The sequence below is a fragment of the Bombina bombina genome, chromosome 2 (genome assembly GCF_027579735.1).
Source record: "Bombina bombina isolate aBomBom1 chromosome 2, aBomBom1.pri, whole genome shotgun sequence".
NCBI lineage: Eukaryota > Metazoa > Chordata > Amphibia > Anura > Bombinatoridae > Bombina > Bombina bombina.
In genome coordinates, this window is record NC_069500.1 from 372484459 (window position 1) to 372511149 (window position 26691).

The following is a 26691-nucleotide window of genomic DNA, read 5'->3' on the forward strand; positions in this document are numbered from 1 at the left end:
TGCTCAGCCCACACAACAAGTTTTCATAATTTATACCAGTGAATGACGCTACATCTCACCACTATGGTGTGATGATTCAGAGCTCATATGTAGAAGGATGTACTGAAAAGGACAGTACACACCTTGTAATTACAATACTTTTTTTGATGTGTTGCTATAGAACATCATAACAGCAATGTCTTACCATTTTTAAAATAAATTAACATTCTTTTAACTAAAAACTTTTTAGCAACCAAACTCCACCCAACATTAGCCTTATTTGGAAGGGCCAAGTTGGGCTTTAGCCCACAGACAACAATGGTAGCCACTGTCAGTTAGTATAAAGAACTCTTGTCGTTATCAGTTAAGTTTATAGAGATATTACATAAATAATGGATACATTGCAAAGTTGCATCATTATAATATATAATAAAAAAATATATAAGTGTTTTGTTCCTTTTCTATGCTGGTCCCAGACCATTTATGACAAAAATATTTAGCAGGGCAGTTTGTTTGAACACACCATGGTGTGTCCTTGGCCGATTGTCCTGTTTGCACTCATTTTGTTTGCTCAGCTCTAGTTTTTTCCTCCCTTCAAAAGTGCATAACAAATTTGGAAAATACCAAAAAAAAAAAAAAAAAAAAAAAAAAAAAAAAAAAGGTAGGATTTTCTACGTCACATTTTTAAATAATTGATGTGGGAGTAATGAATTTCTTATATTGCAAAAAAAAATATAAACAGTTTTAAATGAAAATCTTTAACTTTATTTACTTTGCAAACTTAGGTGAGCCTCCTAATCCTGACTGTCCATAACAACCCAACACATACTTTTATAGAGCACTGAAGCCAGTCAGAGTTTGAACTGTCCTGGTGCAAGGCTTCACATTTTGCCAAGCCAATACAGTCTGACTGGTTGTCTTTAACTCCACAACCTTTTAATAAAGTAAAAGGCTGAAATATAGAACAGAATGGACCTATTAGTTCTCATCTACGACAGTAAACCAAAGGAGTTGAAAACTGCGGTAGCATTTAGCAAATCAATAATGTAGTCAAATAAAAATGTCTAGTCATATTTTCAAGAGACCTAGCAATGAATGATATGCTGTGAATCTTCATAAGTAAACCGACTTAAAAAAGGGACATAGAGAATACAATTTTTTAAAAATTCTAATTTACGTCTATTATCTAATGTTTTATTCTCTTGGTATCATTTGATGAAGGAGCAGCAATACACCACTAATTTCTAACTGAACACATAAGTGAGCCAATGAGTGTATGTGTGTACATATATACGTGTGTGTGTACATATATACGTGTGTGTGTGTACACACACACCTATCAGCAGCTAGGTTCCTTGCTGCTCCTGAGCTTGCCTAGATAAACCTTTCAGCAAAGAACAAAAAAAAGATAAGGAACAAATTAAATAGCAGTATATTGGAAAAAAAGTTGTTTAAAATTGTATGCTCTATCTAAATCATAAATGATGAATTATGACTTTACTGTCCATTTAAGGAGGAAATAAACAAACAGTTCTGGTAAATCTGATTGGTCTCCTGCAGCTTCACTAACAACCAGGTAGAGTTGAAATAATGATGATTTTATTCTTGAGCAGCCAAAATTAAAAAAAATAAATAATCAAATTTCAACCGACTGAGCAGTAATATTTTTACACCTTCCTCTCAGCCACATATAAAGCAGTTTTAAGCACAACCACTACTTCATATGGTTCTGTACTGATCATGGCCTCTTGCTGGTCTGTTTGGGGGGGGTGGGGGGGTAAGGTAGGATATGTGAACATAGTCTGTGTGCTATCAGGCCGTAACTGGGTCTGCATTTCCCCAACAAACCCTACGTAAGAGGATTGGAGAAGCACCATGTACTCCACACCAGACACACAAATTAACTAATGATTTGTATTTGTGGAGGTTTAAAATAAAAAAAAGGCAGCATATTTACACCACACGTTCTTATCATTTGGCATCCCACAAAGATTGCTCTTGTCAGCTTATGTAAAAATACCACAAAGTCTAAAATCAAGTTCGTTGTGTTACGAACTGTGCACTCCTTCATGAGAAATTTGTTGCTACCATGTAAAGATATGTCTCTCCATGGAACAACATGTTGGGCAAACTGAAAGCTTTACTAAAGCACACCACATGTATTGCAAACTGTAAGAGTATTCACATGTCAATGTAGAATTCTAGTGACAGGGGACACAATACCCTTATGTCAGTGGGTTATATGTTCACCTGCATTTAGGATGACAAGTGATCCCTAATTTAAAAAAGGAGGGGTTCTCCTTTCCAAAATAAGATAAAAACTGTCCCCGCTAGCACAAAAGTCATGTGTTTTCTTGTATGATTGCCAATACTACAAAAAATTTATAATACTGTTTTAAAAAAAAAAAAAAAAAAAAAAAAAAAAAAAAAAAAGGGAATACTAAACCCAAATTTTTTCTTCCACGATTCAGATAGAGCAGGCAATTTGAAGCAACTTTCTAATTAACTCCTATTAGCAAGAGAAAAGAAAAGTTGATATCTTTATTTGAAAAGCAGGAATGTAAACTTAGGAGCTAGCCCATTTTTGGTTCAGAACCCTGGGTAGCGCTTGCTTATTGGTGGCTACCTTTAGCCAACAATCAGCGGCATTGCAGTTAGACCAGTTCAGGAATCAGACAACAGCATTCTGGTTTATTTTGAGACTAATTAATGTGTGCAAGGAACTGGATACTATTTAGTTACAAGTGTTGGAAGCAAAAGTGGAGCTTTCTTTGTTCCTGGATCGGCATTTATGTGTTTCCATGAGGACCGCTGAGGTTGTAACACCAGAAGAGCATGAAGCAGCAGGAAAGTTACTTACGGAGGAGCAGAGAGTTTCAGAGCGCTTGCCATTGTTTATACAACTTTACGCTACATTTAGTCACCAATCAGCATTTAGTCACCAAAAATGGGCCGGCTCCTAAGCTTACATTACTGCTATTCACATAAAGATAGCAAGAGAAAGAAAAAAAATCAGAATAGGAGTAAATTAGAAAGTTGCATGCTGTATCTGAATCATGAAAAGAAAAAAAAAATTGGGTTTCATATCCCTTTATTAAATGGGTTTATGGTACTCTTTGGCACTACGATTTTAAAGATAAATAGCGGAAACAGTAGGGACATAAGTCTTCTTTCAATTACTTTCCCAAACCATTTTATAAGAAAGTCTTACATTGTAAATAGACAGTTAAAAGGACCAGTAAATAAATTAGATTTGCATAATCAACAAATGCACAATAAAAAAAAAAAATAAACCACAATGTAATAGCATTTAGTCTGAACTTCAAATGAGTAGCAGTTTTTTTCTGACAAATTTCTATCTATTTCCACTCCTGTATCATGTGACAGCCATCAGCCAGTCACAAATGCATATACATATATTATGGGAATTCTAGCACATGCTCAGTAGAAGCTGCTGACTCGAAAAGAGTAAAATATATAAATATTAAAAAAAAACAAAAAAAAAAAAAAAAAAAAACACACGTACACTTTTCTTTAATGGAAGTAAATTGGAAAATTGCTTGCTCTATCTAAATCATGAAAGTTAATTTGACTTGAGTGTCCCTTTAAGTAAATAAACTGGGTTGGATACAATTTAGTAAAATGAGATGGAAACCCAACTGCAGAATATTTAAGTCGCAATTAGTTTTTTTTCCTTCAAATATCCAATGTACAAGATACACTGCATATTTTCAAAAAAAGATTTAGCTTTGAATTCATATTCTTTTTGAATAAGCATGAAAATATGTGGATGGCTTGAAACATAGAATATGCTTCATGTAATAGGGATACATAGGGGTTGATTTATCAAGCTGGGGCTGACAGGGGCGCACATACGCGCCCAGCTTGCCTCTAGCGGGCTGAATTCAGCTTTGCACACAAGCGCTATTTTGCGCTTGCGTGCAATCCCGCCCGCAGTCCGTATTTAAACAAGCAGGGGTCAGACCACTGCTTTCCTAACCTTTCGCCACATCTAAGGTGGCGAATTTCAATCTCCCCGGTCTTGTCCAACCGGAGGGGTTTAACAACTCGTGACCGCTGCTTGTTAAATACGGACTGCAGGTTCTCTTGTGAGGGGATTGAAAGGTTTGAGAAGCCTTTGATAAATTGACCCCTTGGTACATACAACTCTTCAGAGCCAGTGGGGGGGGATTTAAGAAGAGAAAAAAAAAAAAAAAGAAAAAAAAAAAAGTTTCTTATTTGCTTTAAAGCCATACAAATGCATGGATTTTTGCTTATAAACCATGTTAAAGTTTGTATTTTGAATAATAATAATAATAATAATATTATTATTAATAATAAAATATATATATTTTATTTTTTTAAATAAACAGCTCCTAGTTATAATTGAATTGTCGTATAGTACAAAAATGATAACTAAGTTATAACAGATACTGTCTTGGTTCATTTTGTAAATTACAAATGCCCCAAATTATCCAAAGTATGTCAAATCCATTATTTGGGGGGGGGGGGGGGGGCTGGAGGACACACAAGCTGGTAGCTTTGTGGGAAGCCCAGCAAAGTGTTGTATACAACATGTCTGCTATTTTAGCATGTCTGCATGATTGTAAGAAGTGTGTGACAAACTTGATATTGAGTCACTAGGGCTATCTTTCCTCACCTTTTGTTGACATAACTGTTACCTAATCATGTCTTGCAACTTCAGACTTAAAGGGACATTATACACATTTTTTCTTTGCATAAATGTTTTGTACATGATTTATATAGCCCATAAAGTTTTATTTTAAAATAACATTGCTCTGATTTTCATACTCCTAACCAAGCCCCAAAGTTTTATGTGAATACCGTCAGCTACCTTCTCCAGCTTGCTCCTGTTTGTGTAAAGGGTCTTTTCATATGCAAAAGAAGGGGGAGGGGGGAGTGTCTTATTTTCCACTCGCAGTGGGCTTTCCAGCTACCTTTTCAACAGAGCCAAACTGACAGCTTCTAAGTAAGTTTTTAAACAGTTTTATACTGGATTTTTATATCAGTATCTGTGCATCTTATTCTTTATAGTAGTGTCTATTACATGCAGTTATATGAAAATGAGTGTATACTGTCCCTTTAAAGGGACATGAAACCCAAAAATTTTTCTTTCATAATTCAGATAGAGAATATAATTTTAAACAATTTTCTAATTTAATTCTATTACCCAATTTGTTTCATTCTCTTTGTATAATTTGTTGAAGGAGCAGCAATGCACTAATGGTTATATGTAGCCACGAATCAACTGCTAGAAACAAGGTTCTCTGCTGCTCCTGGGCTTGCCTAGATAAACATCTCAGCAAAGAACAAGAGAAGGAAGCAAATTAAATAGAAGTAAATTGAAAAGTTGTTTAAAATTGTATTCTCTATCTGAATCATAAAATAAATTTTGGGTTTCATGTCCCTTTAATGCCAGAAGGGGGGGGGAGTGTATTTTTAGAGACATCAACCAATCGCACAAAACCGTCAGAGGAAGTTCTCGTTTCCCAAAGAGTTCTCCCCCCCCCCTTTTTAATTTAGTTTAAATATGGGGAAAAAAAAAAAAAAAAAAAAATTGTATATACTCATGCTGTTACAGAGTTAATGTTGATCCACGTTGAGCAGTATAGAACTAAAAATGTATGTGGATCATGATAAAGACCACAAGAACATGTGGAATTCGATTTCCAGTCCACCAGAAGTATAGAAACACCCCTACATTCAAGAACTTTGAACCATGTAAATTTTGATACTAAAGTGCCTGGTTTTAACCCCTTAATGACTGAGGACGTGCAGGGTACGTCCTCAAAAAAAAAGGCAGTTAACGCCTGAGGACGTACCCTGCACGTCCTTGGTGTGGAAAGCAGCTGGAAGCGATCCTGCTCGCTTCCAGCTGCTTTCCGGTTATTGCAGTGATGCCTCAATATGGAGGCATCCTGCAATAACAATGTATGGCCATCCGATGCAGAGAGAGCCACTCTGTGGCCCTCTCTGCACCGGAGATCGGTGGCTTCCTTCGTTGGTGGGTGGGAGCAGTACCGGGAGGCGGCCATCGATGGCCCTGGAGATGTGCAGGGGGGCGGGATCGTGGGCGTGGATGTCCGGGGGCGCGTGGGAACGCTGCACTACAGAAAATAGGATTGGTAATAGGATAGGTAATCAGGTTTATACCGCTAATAAAATTAAAAAAAATTAAAAAGCTAAATCAGGGGTTGTTGGGTAGGTATGTGGGAGGGAAGCTACACTACGGAAAAGAAAAAAAAAAAAAAAAAAAAAAAAGAAAACATTTTTTCTGCAAACTGGGTACTGGCAGATAGCTGCCAGTACCCAAGATGGCCCCCAAAAAGTCAGAGGGGGACGGTTAGAGAGGTATTTGGGGGGGGGGGGGGGGGGATCAGGGAGGTTGGGGGATAAGGGGGATACTACACAGCAGCATATGTAAATATGCTATACAATTTAAAAAAAAAAAAAAAAAACAACAAAGATTCCCTTTATTTTTGTACTGGCAGACTTTCTGCCAGTACTTAAGATGGCGGGGACAATTGTGGGGTGGGGGAGGGAAGGGAGCTGTTTGGGAGGGATCAGGGGGTTTGATGTGTCAGATGGGAGGCTGATCTCTACACTAAAGCTAAAATTAACCCTGCAAGCTCCCTACAAGCTACCTAATTAACCCCTTCACTGCTAGACATAATACACGTGTGATGCGCAGCAGCATTTAGCGGCCTTCTAATTACCAAAAAGCAATGCCAAAGACATATATGTCTGCTATTTCTGAACAAAGGGGATCCCAGAGAAGCATTTACAGCCATTTGTGCCATAATTGCACAAGCTGCTTGTAAATGATTTCAGTGAGAAACCTAAAATTGTGAAAAATATTACGTTTTTTTTAATTTGATCGCATCTGGCGGTGAAATGGTGGCATGAAATATACCAAAATGGGCCTAGATCAATACTTTGGGTTGTCTACTACACTACATTAAAGCTAAAATTAACCCTAGAAGCTCCCTACATGCTCCCTAATTAACCCCTTCACTGCTGGGCATAATACACGTGTGGTGCGCAGTGGCATTTAGCACCCTTCTAATTACCAAAAAGCAACAACAAAAGCCATACATGTCTGCTATTTCTGAACAAAGGGGATCCCAGAGAAGAATTTACAACCATTTATGCCTTAATTGCACAAGTTGTTTGTAAATAATTTCAGTGAGAAACCTAAAGTTTGTGAACAAAATTGTGAAAAATTGAACATTTTTTTTTTTTTTTTGATTGCATTTGGCGGTGAAATGGTGGCATGAAATATACCAAAATGGGCCTAGATCAAAACTTTGGGTTGTCTTCTAAAAAAAAATATATACATGTCAAGGGATATTCAGGGATTCCTGAAAGATATTAGTGTTCCAATGTAACTAGCGCTAATTTTGAAAAAAAGGGGTTTGGAAATAGCAAACTGCTACTTGTATTTATGGCCCTATAACTTGTAAAAAAAGCAAAGAACATGTAAACATTGGGTATTTCTTAACTCAGGACAAAATTTAGAAACTATTTAGCATGGGTGTTTTTTGGTGGTTGTAGATGTGTAACAGATTTTGGGGGTCAAAGTTAGAAAAAGTGTGTTTTTTTCCATTTTTTTCTCATATTATATAAAAAATTTTTTATAGTTAATTATAAGATATGATGAAAATAATGGTATCTTTAGAAAGTCCACTTAATGGCGAGAAAAACGGTATATAATATGTGTGGGTACAGTAAATGAGCAAGAGGAAAATTACAGCTAAACACAAACACCGCAGAAATGTAAAAATAGCCTTGGTCCCAAACGGACAGAAAATGGAAAAGTGCTGCGGTCATTAAGGGGTTAAAAAAAAAAGTTTAACAGGGGCACTTTAATTAATCAAAATTTACATTTCACTCCTGTTGTGAAGAAAAAAAAAAAAAAAAAAAATTACCTTTTAATCTTGACAGCAGCTCCAGCTTCCTCCACCCATTGCAAAGCCTCTTCCTGGGTCTAAAATGAAGAATCGGCTTCCTCCAATCACTGCATTGAATCAGACACTGATTCCCCCAGGGGGGAAGTCGTGATTGGAGGATGGCCTATCGATCATTTCTGACATCAGAAATGGCTTGCGACGACTGGAGGAAGCTGGAGCTGCTGTCAAGTTTAAAAAAGGTAAGTTTTTTTCACAACAGGAGTGAAATGTAAATTTTGATGAATTAAACTGTCCCTGTTTTTAATCGAACTATTAAAAACTGGGCACTTTAACATAAAAAGTAAATTTATGCTTACCTGATAAATTTCTTCTATGGTATGACGAGTCCACGGATTCATCCTTTACTGGTGGGATATTATCCTGCTGCCAACAGGAAGTGGCAAAGAGCACCACAGCAGAGCTGTCTATATAGCTCCTCCCTTAGCTCCACCCCCAGTCATTCGACCAAAGGTACAGGAAGAAAAAGGAGAAACTAAAAAGGTGCAGAGGTGACTGAAGTTTAAAATCAAAAAATAATCTGTCTTAAAATGACAGGGCGGGCCGTGGACTTGTCTTACCATAGAAGAAAATTAATTTATCAGGTAAGCATAAATTTACTTTTCTTCTATAAGGTACGACGAGTCCACGGATTCATCCTTTACTTGTGGGATACAATACCAAAGCTACAGGACACGGATGAACAAGGCAGATGGTTAAACAGAAGGCACCACTGCTTGAAGTACTTTTCTCCCCAAAATAGCCTCCGAAGAAGCAAAAGTATAAAATTTTTAAAATTTGGAAAAAGGTAAAAGGTATGAAGCGAAGACCAAGTAGCAGCCTTACAAATCTGTTCAACAGAAGCATCATTTTTAAAAGCCCATGTGGAAGCCACCGCTCTAGTAGAGTGAGCTGTAATTCTTTCAGGAGGCTGCTGTCCAGCAGACTCGTATGCCAAACGGATGATGCTTTTCAGCCAAAAAGAAAGAGGTAGCCGTAGCTTTTTAACCTCTACGTTTTCCAGAATAGACAACAAACAATGAAGATGTTTGACGGAAATCTTTGGTCGCTTGCAAATAAAATTTTAAAGCACGAACCACGTCCAGGTTGAGCAACAGATGCTCCTTCTTAGAGGAAGGATTAGGACACAGAAGGAACCACAATTTCCTTAATATTCTTATTGGTAACAACCTTAGGAAGGAATCCAGGTTTGGTATGCAAAACCACCTTATCAGCATGGAAAACAAGATAAGGCGAGTCACATGGCAATGCAGATAGCTCAGAAACTCTTCGAGCCGAAGAGATAGCAGCTAAAAACAGAACTTTCCAAGATAGAGGTTTAATATCTATGGAATGCATAGGTTCAAACGGAACTCCTTGAAGAACTAAATTCAAACTCCATGGCAGAGCAACAGGTTTAAACACAGGCTTGATTCTAACTAAAGCCTGACAGAACGTCTGGAACATCTGCAAGATGCTTGTGCAGTAAAATTGATAAAGCAGATATCTGTCCCTTTAGGGTTAGCTGATAGGACAAAATCCTAGGAATCCTGATCTTACTCCATGAGTAGCCTTTGGATTCGCACCAATTAAGATATTTACGCCATATCTTATGGTACATTTTCCTAGTGACAGGCTTTCGAGCCTGAAACAAGGTATCTATGACCGACTCAGAGAATTCCCCCCTTGGATAAAATCAAGCGTTCAATCTCCAGGCAGTCAGCCGCAGAGAAACTAGATTTGGATGCTGGAACGGACCTTGAATCAGAAGGTCCTGTTTCAGTGGCAGAGTCCATGGTGGAAGAGATGACATGTCCACCAGGTCTGCATACCAAGTCCTGCGTGGCCACGCAGGTGCTATCAAAATCACCGAAGCTCTCTCCTGCTTGATTCTGGCAATCAAATGAGGAAGGAGAGGAAATGGTGGAAACACATAAGCCAGGTTGAACGACCAGGGTACTGCTAGAGCATCTATCAGTAGTGCTTGAGGATCCCTTAATCTGGAACCGTAGCAAAGAAGTTTGGCGTTCTGACGAGACGCCATCAGATCCAATTCTGGTGTGCCCCATTGATGAATCAATTGCGCAAACACCTCTGGATGGAGTTCCCACTCCCCCGGATGAAAAGTCTGACGACTTAGAAAAACAGCTTCCCTGTTCTCCACTCCTGGGATATAGATTGCCGATAGATGGCAAGAGTGAGTCTCTGCCCATCGAATTATTTTGGAAACCTCTATCATCGCTAGAGAACTCTATGTTCCCCCCTGATGATTGATATATGCTACAGTTGTGATATTGGCCGACGCCAGCTCAGGCCACGCCTGAAGCGCGTTAAATATTCTAGAACTGAGAGCAATATTCATCGGGAGGAGAGCCTCCTCCTAAGTCCACACACCCTGTGCTTTCAGGGAATTCCAGACTGCACCCCAGCCCAATAGGCTGGGACAGACGATCCTGTGACAACCACCAAAGAAGAGAGTCTCTGGTCTCTTGATCCAGATTTATCTGAGGAGATAAGTCTGCATAATCCCCATTCCACTGTTTGAGCATGCATAGTTGCAGCGGTCTGAGATGCAAGCAAGCAAACGGAACTATGTCCATTGCTGCTACTATTAGTCAGATTACCTCTATACACTGAGCCACTGACGGCCGAGGAATGGAATGAAGAGCTCGGCAGGTGGTTAAAATCTTTGATTTCCTGACCTCCGTCAGAAAAATTCTCATGTCCACCGAATCTATCAGAGTTCCCAGGAATGGAACTCTTGTGAGAGGGATAAGTGAACTCTTTTTTACATTCACATTCCACCCGTGAGATCTTAGAAAAGCCAACACGATATATGTGTGAGATTTGGCTAGATGGTAAGTCGACACCTGAATTAAGATATCGTCCAGATAAGGCGCCACTGCTATGCCCCGCGGCCTTAGAACCGCCAGTAGGGACCCTAGCACCTTTGTGAAAATTCTGGGAGCTGTGGCCAACCCGAAGGGAAGAGCCACAAACTGGTAATGCTTGTCCAGAAAGGCGAACCTGAGGAACTGGTGATCTTTGTGGATAAGGATGTGTAGATACGCATCCTTTAAGTCCACGGTGGTCATATATTGACCCTCCTGGATCATTGGTAAAATAGTCTGAATGGTCTCCATCTTGAAGGATGGGACTGAGGAATTTGTTTAGGATCTTGAGATCTAAAATGGGTCTGAAGGTTCCCTCTTTTTTGGGAACCACAAACAGATTGGCGTAAAACCCCTGTTCTGTTTTCGGAACTGGGCAGATCACTCCCATGGTATATAGGTCTTCTACACAGCGTAAGAACGCCTCTCTTTTTGTCTGGTTTACAGACAATTGAGAAAGATGGAATCTCCCCCTTGGAGGAGAATTTTTGAACTCTAGAAGATACCCCTGGGTTACAATTTCTAAAGCCCAGGAGTCCTGAACATCTCTTGCCCAAGCCTGAGCAAAGAGAGAAAGTCTGCCCCCTACGAGATCTGGTCCCGGATCGGGGGCTACCCCTTCATGCTGTCTTAGTGGCAGCATCAGGCTTTTTGGCCTGTTTACCTTTGTTCCAAGTCTGGTTAGGTCTCCAGACTGACTTGTATTGAGCAAAATTCCCCTCTTGTTTTGCAGCAGGGGAAGAGGTAGAGGGACCACCTTTGAAGTTTCAAAAGGAACAAAAATTATTTTGTTTGGTCCTCATCTTATTTGTCTTATCCTGAGGAAGGGCATGGCCCTTTCCTCCAGTGATGTCTGAAATGATCTCTTTCAGTTCAGGCTCGAATAGGGTCTTACCTTTGAAAGGGATGGCTAAAAGCTTAGATTTTGATGACACATCAGCAGACCAGGACATAAGCCATAACGCTCTACGTGCTAAAATGGCAAAACCTGAATTCTTTACTGCTAATTTAGACAGTTGAAAAGCGGCATCTGTAATGAAAGAATTAGCTAGCTTGAGAGCCCTAATACGATCCAGAATATCATCTAACCAAAAAGCAGCTGCAGTAGTTACAGGAACAATGCACGCTATAGGTTGGAGAAGAAAACCCTGATGAACAAATATTTTGTTTAGGAGACCCTCTAATTTTTTATCCATAGGATCTTTGAAAGCACAAATGTCCTCAATAGGTATAGTTGTATGCTTAGCCAGGGTAGAAATAGCTCCCTCCCCCTTAGGGACCGTCTGCCACGAATCCCGCATGGTGTCTGATATGGGAAACATTTTCTTAAAAGTAGGAGGGGGAGCGAACGGAATACCTGGTCTATCCCACTCCTTAGTAACAATGTCCGAAATCCTCTTAGGGACCGGAAAAACATCAGTGTAGGCAGGAACCTCTAGATATCTGTCCATTTTACACAATTTCTCTGGAACTACAATAAGGTCACAATCATCCAAGTCGCTAAAACCTCCCTGAGCAATAAGCGGAGGTGTTCTAGTTTAAATTTAAAAGCAGTCATATCTGAGTCTGTCTGAGGGAACACCTTTCCTAAATCAGAAATCTCTCCCCCAGACAGCAAATCCCTCACCCCCAACTCAGAACATTGTGAGGGTACATTGGATATGGCTAATAAAGCATCAGAGGGCTCAGCATTTACTCTCACACCAGACCTACTGCGCTTCCCCTGCAACCCAGGCAGCTTAGATAAAACCTCTGAGGGTAGTATTCATAACTGCGGCTATATCTTGCAGGGTGAAAGAATTATACGCACTAGAAGTACTTGGCGTCGCTTGTGCGGGCGTTAATGGTTATGACACTTGGGGAGAATTAGATGGCATAACCTTATTCCCTTCTGACTGTGAATCATCCTGCGACATACTTTTAGTAGCTAAAATATGTTCTTTGCAATTAATTGCCCTTTCAGTGCATGAGGGACACATTTTAAGTGGGGGTTCCACAATGGCTTCTAAACACATTGAACATTGGCTTTCCTCAATGTCAGACATGTTGAACAGGCTAGTAATGACCACAAACAAGCTTGAAAACACTTTAGTGAAAAAAAATATAACAATCTTAAACGGTACTGCGCCTTTAAGAGAAAAAAAGCATACACGTTCTGCAAAACTGCTTTAAAATACACCAATAGTTTAAATTTTTTAATATAAGATTCAATTTATGCAGTTAAGTTTGCCCAACAAGAAAAAGAAACACTTAACCCTTTATTGTGCAAACCGGATAGATAATAGGCCTAAATCCGGAAAAAACACCCCCTGCACCTCGCCACAGCCCTGCTGTGGCATCTACCTGCCCTCAGGGATTGGAAAAAAATGGGGTTAAAGCATTGATTTGGCCCAACACTTCCACAAGCTCCCTTCGGAGTTGGAGCTTGCTTTGTAAAAACAACTGCGCATCTGAGGCGTGAAAATAGGCCCCACCCATCTCACTCGATGTTTTGTCAGCCTCAATAAGCCACACCAAAGCGGTTCCAAACTAGCCATGTGGGTTCTGAGACCCAAACAAGAAGCCAAGTGTACCCTCAATAAAGTCTTCCAAAAAAAGTTACCCAAAGAAAACATTAACAGTACTCCCAGTTCACAAAAGGTTTGCCCACAAACATTTAAATCTCAGTGTCAACCATTTTTTCATTAGCCCCTTATGCAAGCCTAGTAATACCCTTCTATTTCTCTTAGGATTACTGCTTACCCTCATGGGGATACTGTCAGCCTTTCTGAAATACCACAGTCTCTCCAGAAAAAATGACTGAACATACCTCACTGCTATATAGCAACAAATCTTCTCCAAGCCTTCCTCAAGAAATTCTAAGACTAAGAATTTGAAAAGATTACCAGTTGTAGCCCTAATCCACACACCATGCTAAGTAGGTCTTCCAATTTATCATAGGCGAGTCTGGTCACAGATTTTCTGGCTTGAATGAAGGTTTCAATCACCTTGTCAGACAACCCTCTGTTGCACAAAATCATGTGGTCACAAAGTTTCCAAAGCTATATAGTCTTGAAATGCTGATGAAAGAAGGGACCCTGTGACAAATTCTTCCTAAGAAGACATCTGAATGAGGTCTGCAAGGTCAGACTGGAGCCATACAAATCCCTAAAGTCAGTTTCTGCTAGACTCTGGCTTCCACTTAGGGTAGCACCATATAGAAAAGATCAGACTAAATGACTACAGCACCATGGTGAGAAACACTAGATGCCTAAAGGTCTTAAGATCTGGCACAATAACAGGGAAGCTTGTAAAATCAGATGAGGTCATGTGATATAACTCCAGCAACGCCCAACATTTCACAACCTGGCCATACACCTCATGATGCAGAGACCACTCCCCCAGTTGAAAGTACTGGAAACTGAGAAAGCCCCATCTCCGAATTTTTGACTCCCAGGATGTTAATAGCAAATATTGGGGATCTTTTGATTTCAGCCTAATGGATGTATGTGAGACACCATCACTGAAGAACTCTGATTTCCAATTTATTATCTGTCATCATGGAGGAACTCCAAATCAGGCAGCGTGACTTACATCTCCTGTCCTAGACTTGGCCAGCTCTAAAGAGCTTGAGAGTACCAAAATGTTTATATATCCATACAGATTGCCCCTCAGCCTAGCATCTGTAGTGATCACTGTCCAGTTTAACTTGCAAAACAAGGTTCCCTGAATACTGAAGTGGTATGTCTGCCACTAAGAAAGGTACAACCTTATCATGTGATACAGCATCTATTAACTTCACTACAATTATATGCTTATTTACAGCATCCCCCCATACGATGGCTAAAGCTTGATCCTCCATTCTTCTGTCAAGAGAATACTTCATGCATAGAGAGAGTCTATAATAGATCCTAGGAAGGAGACAAGTTTGAGGAACCAGAGTGCTTTGTCATATTGATGCACCAACTGTGTCTGCAACCCATCAGTAATAATGCATCTGTGTACTCTACTGCATGCTTAGAGGAAAGCACTTTTACAAGAAAATTGTCCAGGTAATAAGCAAATGAGATGCCCTGAGCAATCATCAGTAAGGTTTTTAATACATTAATGAGCACAAACAAATCCTCAGAGTCCATTTGATCTGTCTCAATAAGTAATCTCCTGAGCAGGTCTGGATCAAAAACAGATTATATATCCCTGAGACACTCAATGGGCTGAGATGGACTTTACACACACCTTTTGAAAGTCATAATCTGCCCTCCACTAAAAATACATCTGGTGGGGCCACATATTCATGTTGTCTTGGACCTGGGAGTGGATACCCTGAAATGGAAGAGTCAGACGGGAAGGCAAAAATTCCCATCTACCGTACAATCCTCCTACCATACTCTGTGGCAATCTAAAGTCAGTAGAAGGGTCCATCTGAGGAAGTACAAGGATCTACAAGAGAAGAAAACTGTAGACCAGCGGGTTGGCAGATATAGTTCCCCCATCACAGGGGAAATGCAGATATATCTCCAACAGGGAGATATTTTCACTTCACGGCTGAACTCTTGTACACGAGGCATTATTGAGGGGGTTAAGGTGTCTCAGATCAGTTTGTAGAACCCTTGTCAACAATGTTAAAATTTGGGGTACTTCAGAATTTAACTTCTTCTGAAGACAAAAAAAAAAAAAAATGTTTAACTAGTAGTAGGGGACCTGCTGGGAGCATTGGGTTCAAACACAGCTCTAGAATGTAGGGATGTTTTTTGCATCTTCCTGAACAAAAAATATAATCCCACATGTGAGTTCTTATGGACTCACTTATTGAAAGCACTTTGTAATGATAGCTAAAGTCAACTTTTAACCAAGTGTTTCTGAACATTTTTTATTTCATTTTTTCTATACACAAATATATTGTAAAATGCTATTTGAGGACAGATGGACAGGGGCTCAACATCACTGAGCAACTTAGAGACCCGTGCAACTACTCATTTTAAAAAGATAAATGCCCTGATAAAATTTAGGTTATCCTAAAAACAGCAATCATATTGAACACTTTTTGCTGAGCTATATCAGCCCCAACATACCATGCTTTCCAAGCTAGAGGCAAGGGATACACAATTTACATGTGGCTATCCTTCAAATGACTCATGCATCGATCTAGCTACTGGTCATATAAATGCTAAATAGTTTCTTGCGTTTATCCTGTTCTTGTCGGTCTTTAAATTCTGAATAAGCCTCATAACTAAACCTAGGGATATGGCATAAGAGCCCTATTATTGATAGGGTATTCTTACCACTAAAATGAAACATTTCATGCCCATATATGAGCATTTGGCATGGTCAAATATCAGTGTTTGGCAATCTTACTAAATAAATGCCCAACGTGGCCATATTCTGTGCCAGATTTAGTCGTGTAGAAGTGCAACACATATGCACAGATATTTGCGAGTTGCACTTATTACATTAGAAAATCCAGCCTGCGGCCATATTCAACAAATCCAGCATTCGTTTAGTAAATGAAAGACAAATACAAAATATTTGCCATACTTAATGAGTATCAATTAAGCAGCAAAATCTAGCATGATGAAATGCTTTCTTTATTTTATTATTTTTTTTTATGTTGAGAAGGAAGGGAAAATTAAAGGGAAAATAATATTTCTTAAACTCTAAATATATTCAACCATTTTGAGGAGTAGTAGCATGCGGGACAATCATATTAATGCTGAAATATCACATAAAGGAGGGAGATATTGCCTTAAGAGGTACTGGTCCCAGCTGCCACACAGACAGACAACAGTCAAGCAGTGATGGAGATTGGGAGATTGTGTATGAAAAGTCAATTACAACAGATATACTCAGACTTGGCATAACCAGAAACAGTATTTTTCCCCACATATACTGTGTCACATATCGCAGGACCTGAATTACTTACTGGCTAAGTGTAGCCTCTCAGCAACACCTTCAACCATGTCTGCTAACATAGGCCAAGACTGGCTTGCAGCTCTAGAAGCCTGGCCATGTTCTGCAAGAAGCATATGTACAGAAATTCTATATATCTGTTGTAGGTGTGAGATATGGTTAGCAATGTGTTATACATACATCCAACACACACACTTTTTTTTTTTTTTTTTTAAATGATAAAGGACTATAAAAAGGGACATGAAAGAGCATACAAACGTAAAACTTCCAATTTCTACAATCATTCTCTTGGTATATTTTGTTGAAGGATCAACGATGTACTACTGGAAACTAGCTGAACATGTCCGGTGAGCCAATGATAAGAGGTATACATGTGTAACCACCCAATCATGAGCTAGCTGACAGTAGTGGCAATTCTACTACTGAGCCTATCTTGGCATGCTTTCCAACTAAGGAAGCCAAGTGAACAAAGCAAATTTTGACAATAGAAGTAAAATGAAAATTGTTTAAGATGACTGAATCATGAAAGAAATCTTGATTTTCATGACCCTTTAAACACCTCTTGCTTTTAGAGTAAAAAACTGAATCATTTAGGTAAACAAAAAAAAAAAAAAAAAAAAAAAAAAAAAAAAAAAGGGACAAGCACCTTTTTTCTCACGTTGCAACTTAATTTTCAGTTCCTGATAACATGTTTGTTTCTAAATAAAAAATATTTTAATATATTTGAGTGGAGTTTGGCTCTTAAGAGACAACTGCAGCAAACAAGTTTTTTTTTTTTGGTTTTTACATATTCTATGTAGCATGGTTCCCAGGAAATGTTAGGCCCTGTAGCCCAGACACAGGCTTATGAAAAACATGTTTTATTATCTTGTTAATGTGTTACATGACTAGGCAAGCAGGGTGATTTCCAAGTGCTCACAGTAAAAAACATGGATGTTATTTTTATCAATTTACAAGGCATAGGATTGGTTCCCATCTTACTCCTGAACCTGACAAAAAAAAAAAAAAGTATTGATATGTTGGGTATACCATATACATAGTACAAATAAACTTGCTTTTTATTTATGCTACCATTTTATTTTCAAAAGAAAAAAAAATAGGTTTCTTTAAAGTGAATGTAAATGTTGATGATAAAATGCCCGTTTTTTTTAACCCCTTAATGACCACAGCACTTCACCATTTTCTGACCATTGGGACCAAGGCTATTTTTAAATTTTTGCTGTGTTTAGCTGTAATTTTCCTCTTACTCATTTACTGTACCCACACATATTATATACCGTTTTCCTCGCCATTAAATGGACTTTCTAAAGATACCATTATTTTCATCATATCTTTTATTTTATTTTTTTATAGTAAATTATAAGTATAAAATATTAGGGGGAAAAAAAAAAAAAAAAAAAAAAAAAAAAAACACACAACTTTTTCTAACTTTGTCCCCCAAAAATCTGTTACACATCTACTACCACCAAAAAACACCCATGCTAAATAGTTTCTAAATTTTGTCCTGAGTTTATAAATACCCAATGTTGACATGTTCTATGCTTTTTTTGTAAGTTATAGGGCAATAAATACAAGTAGCACTTTGCTATTTCCAAACCATTTTTTTTCTCAAAACTAGCGCTAGTTACATTAGAACACTAATATCTTTCAGGAATCTCTGAATATCCATTGACATGTAAAATATTTTTTTTAGAAAACTTCCCCAAAGTATTGATCTAGGCCCATTTTGATATATTTCATGCCACCATTTCACCGCCAAATGCGATCAAATACAAAAAATCGTTCACTTTTTCACAAACTTTTGGTTTCTCACTGAAATTATTTACAAACAGCTTGTGCAATTATGGCATAAAATGGTTGTAAATTCTTCTCTGGGATCCCCTTTGTTCAGAAATAGCAGACATATATGGCTTTGGCATTGCTTTTTGGCAATTAGAAGGCCACTAAATGCCACTGCGCACCACACATGTATTATGCCCAGCAGTGAAGGGGTTAATTAAGGAGCATGTAGGGAGCTTTTTGGGGTAATTTTAGCTTTAGTGTACTGTAGTAGACAATCCCAAGTATTGATATAGGCCCATTTTGGTATATTTCATGCCACCATTTCACCGCAAATGCGATCAAATTTAAAAAAAAAAAAAAAAAAAAAAACCCACGTTAAATTTGTCACAATTTTAGGTTTCTCACTGAAATCATTTACAAACAGCTTGTGCAATTATGGCACAAATGGTTGTAAATGCTTCTCTAGGATCCCCATTGTTCAGAAATAGCAGACATATGGCTTTGGCGTTGCTTTTTGGTAATTAGAAGGCCACTAAATGCCGCTGGGCATCACACGTGTATTATGGCTAGCAGTGAATGGGGTTAATTTTAGCATTAGTGTAGAGCTCAGCCTCCCACCTGAAACATCAGACCCCCTGATCCCTCCCAAAACAAGCCTCTCTCTCCCCCCCCCCCCCACAATTGTCCCCGCCATCTTAAGTACTGGCAGAAACTCTGCCAGTACTAAAATTAAAGGTATATTGGGGGGGGGGGGGGGGGTTTTAGAATATTTACATATGCTGCTTTGTAGGATCCCCCTTAGCCCCCAACCTCAATGATCCCCAACCAAACAACTCTCTAACCCTCCCCCTCTGCCTTAGCGGGCGCCATCTTGGGTACTGGCAGCTGTCTGCCAGTACCCAGTTTAGTAAAAAAAAGTTGTTTTTTTTTAAAATGCCTTTTTCTGTAGTGTAAGGCTTCCCCCACCAACCTCCCACCACCTTGCAGATCACTTAGAAACTTTACAATATTTTTTTTTTCATATTTATTTTCAGATTTTTTTTCTGTAGTGTAGCGGTTCCCTCCCGCTCCCGCCCCTTTCACAGCGCCCCGCCCCTCCCATGCGCGCCCACCCCGTTGGTCCCGCAACCCTGCACGTTACACAGCGCATTGATGGCCGCCCACCCGCCTCCCAAGTCTGCTCCCACCCAACTAACACCTAGCTGTAGAAAACTCAAAATGCCCTGAGATACGGAGGTGGCCTTCAAGGGCTTAGAAATTAGCCTATGAGCAACACCTAGGTTTAGCTTTCAACAAAAGAATACCAAGAGGACAAAGAAAATTGAAAATTAGTTTAAAATTGCATGTCCTATCTGAATCATGAAGGTTTAATTTGACTAGACTGTCCCTTTAGAGTAACTTTTTTTATTATATTAAAAATTTTACATTTAACTTGGTAAGATAGTCCCACAACCAAGCGTTTCCAAATGCCCCAGAAATGGGTGCTTTTTTTTTCCTACTTTCCCATATCCAATCAGCATAGGCTTGCTGATCTGAAACAGGAATGTGCACGCAATAGCACTTTCAATGCAACACGGGAAATGCCGACTGACACGCTAGCAGAGAAAATGGTTTCTCTTAGCAACGTTTACACCAGCTCTGCTAGCGTGTTAGTTTTAGCAATGTGCTGTAGCCGGATGTCCAATTCCTTATCTAAAAAAAAATAAATATATCATTTGTTTGTTTATGTATATATGTATTTAAACAAGTTAGAAAGTCAGTTGCTAACTGATGACATAAAATGCGAGCCCACAACATAAGTGAACCAAATATAACACAAGAAATAACTTATGAATGTATTAATAGAATTTGTCCAGATAAATATAAAACCTATACCTTTAAAAATAAATGCTTGGAAACTAAAATTAAGTCAGAAACGGAGAACGCAGTGCAAGTTTAAAATATCACAAAACACAAATGTATAGCAGCGAATGGAGGATAATAAATTAATAAATGAAATCCAGAAGTCAAGTTCCAAACTAAAGCTAAAAATCTCTCATTCCGTGAAGCTCTCTTTATGCAGAGCGTTATCAGAAACACTTCAAAAGGTTGCTATATCAACCATTGCCAATCGGCTCTCTGGAACGTGCACAGAGGGGGTCGCATCAGTTTTGCGATAGACAGTCCGTGTGTGCTTTGCAGAAGCTGGATGAAGGCCAATGTGCGTAGGCTCCAACTTACATATCGGACATCAATTTAGAGCATAATTAGAAGCTGAATCGTTGATTTTTAATTGGTAGTGGAGGCAGTCTAAAATGGTAAGACTAATAATCTTTATAACAGTAAAATAAAATGTAATAGGTGGGTGTGATTATATATATATATATATATATATATATATATTATATATATATATATATATATATATATATATATATATATATATATATATATATATATATATATATACACATATACATATATACACACACACCTACTAAAACTTTATTAACCCCTTTCATTGAAAACAACTAAAATGGCAAATTGCCAAATTACTACTCATCAAAATTAGCTTTATTCTTTATATCCTTTGCTGAAAGAGCAGCAATGCACTAATGGGAGCTAGCTGAATTTATCAGGTGAGCCAATGCCAAGAGGCATATATGTGCAGCCAGAAACTAGCTCACATTAGTGTATTGCTGATCTTAAACCTACATAGGTATGCTTTTCAACAAAGAAATGTAGACCATAGAAGTAAATTGAGAAGTTGTTTAAAATTGCATGCTCTCTGAATCATAAAATTTTACTTTACTGTCCATTTAATTGTTAAACTTTACATGCAATTTTAAATAGTGACGTTTCATTAATATGCTACAATAAAATACATTTAGAAGTACATCCGAGCAATATGCCACAGCCAGTCATTAAAATAACCATGCTATAGGGAGCCATGGAGTCTGTATTCAGAAGGAAGAGAGATATTAATAGGGCTGATGGGGAGAGCTGGACCTGACTGAATAGGGAAACAGAGGTGGAAACATGTCAATTTCCTTTTTCCCTCCACAACAAACTTAATACCATTGTGTATAAATGTCTTTGTACCATCTTAAACAAGACACTTTTTTCTAATTCCTCATGATTGAATTGTATTGTTTTATTACATTTATGGACAACAACAAAAAATGGAACAGAAGAAACTGACTTAAAGTGAAAGTCAATTTTGATGAATTAGTGCCCGGTTCTTAATAAACCTATTAAAAACAAGGGAACTTTAATTCATCAAAATTGACATTTCACTTTTTTCTTCAAAAACGTACCTTTTAATCCTAAATGCCGCTCCAGCGATTCCCCCAGCCGTCGGAATCTTTGCCTGATGCAACGCTGTGATTGGAGGAAGCCGGATTAGTCATTTTGGACCCGCGAAGACGGCTTGCGACGAGCGGAGGAAGTGCTGGAGCGGCTGCTAGGATTAAAAGGTAAGTTTTTGAAGAAAACCGTGAAATGTCAATTTTGATTAATTAAAGTGCCCTTGTTTTCAATAGGTTTATTAAAAACTGGGCACTAATTCATCAAAATGGACCTTCACTTTAATAAATATTGGCATCACCATTTATTGATCTTTGTACTTACGTTACAATATTGGGGCGCAATACTACAATGTTCATTTTCCATGGTTCTCTCTATCTGCTTTTGAGTAAAGCATGAGAAATAACATAAGGAGACTTTTTGTAAATAAGCTAGTGAGGTCTGTTCGCCCTACAAGCTAAGCCCATTTCATTGGGTTGTGCTTTCAAATTATATATATATATATATATATATATATATATATATATATATATATATATATATATATATATATATATATGAAACAAAAGCAAACACTGCTCAGGCGACCAAGGTGCTGCTAATACCAAAAGTGTTTATTCATCCAGACAGGACATAGTCAGCAAAAAAAGAACATACATATACATATATATATATATAATATAATATATATATAATATATATAATATTTATATAATATATATAATATATATAAATATATATATATATATATATATATATATATATATATATATATATTATATTATATTATATTATATTATATATCATATTATATATCAAGTGACAACTGTGCAGTACATAGGAGAATCAGGTTTTGTATTCCAAGAAATTCATTCCAGCTACTCTGGCTGGGGGGGGGGGGGGGGCTACATTTTTTTTTTATTATTTTTTTAAACCAGGTAAATAATGAGTGCATTGTAAAGGTTTTTCATTATACATAATGAACCCTTTTATTTAAAGTTAATACCTAGGTCAAATCTTAGTTTAGCGTTCTAAATTATTTTCTCAGCCATATCTCATTATTTTCCTACAAAAATTGGCGTGGGGGTTCAGATGAGTAGGGATGTGCAACTTTGAGGGACAAGAAACCCACATTTTTTCTCTCTCATTCAGATGGAGCTTGTGATTTTTAAAACGACTTTCAAATTGAATTCCATTTGATGTGTTTAATTCTATTTAATAGAAGTTGCATGCGCTATCTGAAACATAAAAAAAGTGGGTTTTATGTTCCTTTATATAAAATGATGGGGTAGCATTATTGTGGAGCTTCAAGGGTACCTATACAGTCCCAGCCTGGGGGCTGCCAATTCTGAGCATGGTCACGCTGCAGTCTGGCAAAGAAGTGGAAATTTGTATATATTTATATACATTCAATGTATAGTTCCTACAATTTTATACGATCATAGGCACTAGTTTCATTTGTAAAACCATATATTGATCACTTTCTAAGTGAGAGAGTTTTCTTTTTGGTCTGTGCTAAATAATGTCAACTCATATGAATGATTTTTGCCTCAGTGGCACTACATCTATTTGTATGTTTTGCTCCAGGCAAAACACATGTAGACGCAAATGCCATTCTTCCTTGACACAGAAACACAGAAGTTCCAATTGAAATTGGTCTAAAATAAAAGATTCCCTTTTCAAGCCATAACTCTTATTGTTACAAGAGTAAGGTTTACATTTATGTTTATCGGAAACACTGGTGAGTAAAAATAACAAAAACAAAACAGTGTTCTATGCATAACTGTAAAACAATTACCAAAAAAGGGGGACAGCGCAGTTTACATTCAAAAAGGAAATTCATACTATTATATCATTTATAGAACGCACATAAAGTAAGCAATGCAAAATAAAAGTGTTTATGTGAAAGTTTCCATTCATAAGATTACAACTCATACATTCCACAAATTAAATGAGTAGAATTTCACAGTCTTTCAGACACGTTATAGGCGCTACAACAGTGCTAGGAGGAAAAACAAAATCTTACCTTTTCCACTTGCTCCTTCATCACTTTAGGGAATACGAAGATTAAGACGATTCCAAAAGCTAGAAACAACAAACCTACAATCCCTAGGATTATAGACCTCTTGAGGCAAAGTCTAGCCATGGCTCATACAGGCAGAGCAACGTGGATACTTGTAGATAAACAAGGCGGATCTATGCAGATGGTGCACAACTCAAACAGCAACACTGTCATGCAGTGCTGCTGTCCAGTTACTCGCTTAATTAACTTTTCCAAGACAGCAGGCATCCTCTCTCAGTGTTTTTATTGTAAGGGGCAGGTAAAGAACCGCCCCGTGTCACGCTCACAAGCAAAAAGGACATCCTTGAAATGCTCACCCCACACTGAGCATTCGTCACTCCAATGGTTACTGTAGGATTAGACACACCCAAAAGGGCGTGACTGAACTCAGAGCACTACCCAACTGAGCTTGCAGGGAAATGTAGTTTTGCGGTGCACAAATCCACCTCTTAAAGCGACACATTAATGTAAAAAAACAAAAGGCTTCTACTCATAATGATGCATTATCAGTTTAAAACCCATAATAATTATACAATTACAAATTAAGTTTTGCCACCACACCCCGTAGGCGCGGTCTGAACTGTGAGTGACACGCCTCATACGGGAATAGGATCTTTGCACATACTGTAACTGTTACTATTGCTTACTGAGGGTTGTGGAGACGTCTCTAGCGTTCAATGTCCATATTGTGCATGTGCATGGACCCTAGTCTAAAGTTTGATAAATCGGTTGTTTATTATGGCAAATTTTGTTTATCGGTAAAAAAAAATCCTTTGATAAACACTAGTTCACATATAATTTATATACTAATTCGGCAAAGCTGTGAAGTCACCCTGTGTCAATGTGACACTAATTGCGGTATATTCTCCATATCGCAATATGGATCGGTAAAGTAACAGTCTGAAATTATTAACAACAAAAAAAAAAACAGATTTTGTAAATCAGATCTTATTCTATATGATTTATTTATTTTATTATTTATTTATAAAATATTTTACCAGGAAGGCTTAGGATACATTGAGATTTCTCTCGTTTTCAAGTATGTCCTGGGTCCACAAAACATTGCATTGATACAATATAGGGTACAATAAAATACAAAAAAACAATAATAATACACACTATATGCAAAAATTTAACATAGAACAGGTAGGAAATATATAATCAACCATGACAGGTGCATTCTGTTTTGAGATATGTAGAGAGGGATCTCTTAAAGTGATGGTAAACTCACTTAAAGGGACATTAAACCCAATTTTTTCTTTCATGATTCAGATAGATAATGCCATTTTAAACAACTTTCTAATTTAACTCTATTATCTAATTTGTTTCATTCTCTTTATATTTTTTTTCCTGAAAAGCATATCTAGATAGCCTCAGTAGCTTCTGTTTGGTGGCTGCACATATTTGTCTCATGTGATTGGCTCACCCATGTGCATTGCTATTTCGTTAACCAAGGATATCTAAAGAATGAAGCAAATTAGATAATAGAAGTAAATTGGAATGTTGTTTAAAATTATATTCTCTGTCTGAATCAAGAAAGAAAAAATTGGGGTTTATTGTCCCTTTAAGTTAATTTACATACGCCTAGATTTAGAGTTTTGCGTTAGAAGGGGTGCATTAGCTACGCATGTTTTTTTTTCCCTGCACCTTTTAAACAACGCTGGTATTTACAGTTCTCAGAAGGGCTGCGTTAGGCTCCAAAAAGGGAGCGTACAGGCATATTTACCGCCACTGCAACTCTCAATACCAGCGTTGCTTACGGACGCGACCAGCATCAAAAACGTGCTCATGCACAATTCCCCCATAGGAAACAATGGGGCAGTTTGAGCTGGAAAAAAACCTAACACCTGCAAAAAAGCAGCGTTCAGCTCCTAACACAGCCCCATTGTTTCCTATGGGGAAACACTTCCTAAGTCTGCACCTAACACCCTAACGTACCTCGAGTCTAAACACCCCTAACCTTACACTTATTAACCCCTAATCTGCCGCCCCCGCTATCGCTGACCCCTGCATATTATTTTTAACCCCTAATCTGCCGCTCCGTACACCGCCGCAACCTACATTATAGCTATGTACCCCTGATCTGCTGTCCCTAACCCCGCCGACCCCTATATTATATTTATTAACCCCTAATCTACCCCCCCAACGTTGCCGCTATCTACCTACACTTATTAACCCCTAATCTGCCGATCGGACCTCACCGCTACTATAATAAATGTATTAACCCCTAATCCGCCTCACTCCCGCCTCAAAAACCCTATAATAAATAGTATTAACTCGTAATCTGCCCTCCCTAACATCGCCGACACTTAACTTCAAGTATTAACCCCTAATATGCCGACCGGACCTCGCCGCTACTCTAATAAATGTATTAACCCCTAAAGCTAAGTCTAACCCTAACCATAACACCCCCCCTAAGTTAAATATAATTTTTTATCTAACGAAATAAATAAATCTTATTAAATAAATTAATCTTATTTAAAGCTAAATACTTACCTGTAAAATAAACCCTAATATAGCTACAATATAACGAATAATTATGTTGTAGCTATTTTGGGATTTATATTTATTTTACAGGCAACTTTGTATTTATTTTAACCAGGTACAATAGCTATTAAATAGTTAATAACTATTTAATAGCTACCTAGTTAAAATAATTACAAAATTACCTGTAAAATAAATCCTAACCTAAGTTACAATTAAACCTAACACTACACTATCAATAAATTAATTAACTAAACTATCTACAATTATCTACAATTAAATCAACTAAACTAAATTACAAAAAAAACAAACACTAAATTACAAAAAATAAAAAAAGATTACAAGAAATTTAAAC

General features: G+C 37.8%; 1 protein-coding gene across 3 annotated transcripts in view; it reads right to left on the reverse strand.

Annotated features, from left to right (window-relative positions):
* SCARB1 (scavenger receptor class B member 1) overlaps positions 1 to 24095 on the reverse strand; it is a 629187-nt gene extending 605092 nt beyond the window's left edge. For 2 of the 3 annotated variants that reach the window (XM_053701843.1, XM_053701842.1), the window contains exon 1: positions 23817 to 24095. In XM_053701843.1, coding sequence (XP_053557818.1) covers positions 23817 to 23936 — 120 coding nt within the window. In that variant the 5' untranslated portion in view covers positions 23937 to 24095. The remainder of the gene's footprint in view (positions 1 to 23816) is intronic. The other variant, XM_053701841.1, reaches the window with a different exon arrangement.
* Between the last annotated feature and the right edge of the window lie 2596 nt (positions 24096 to 26691).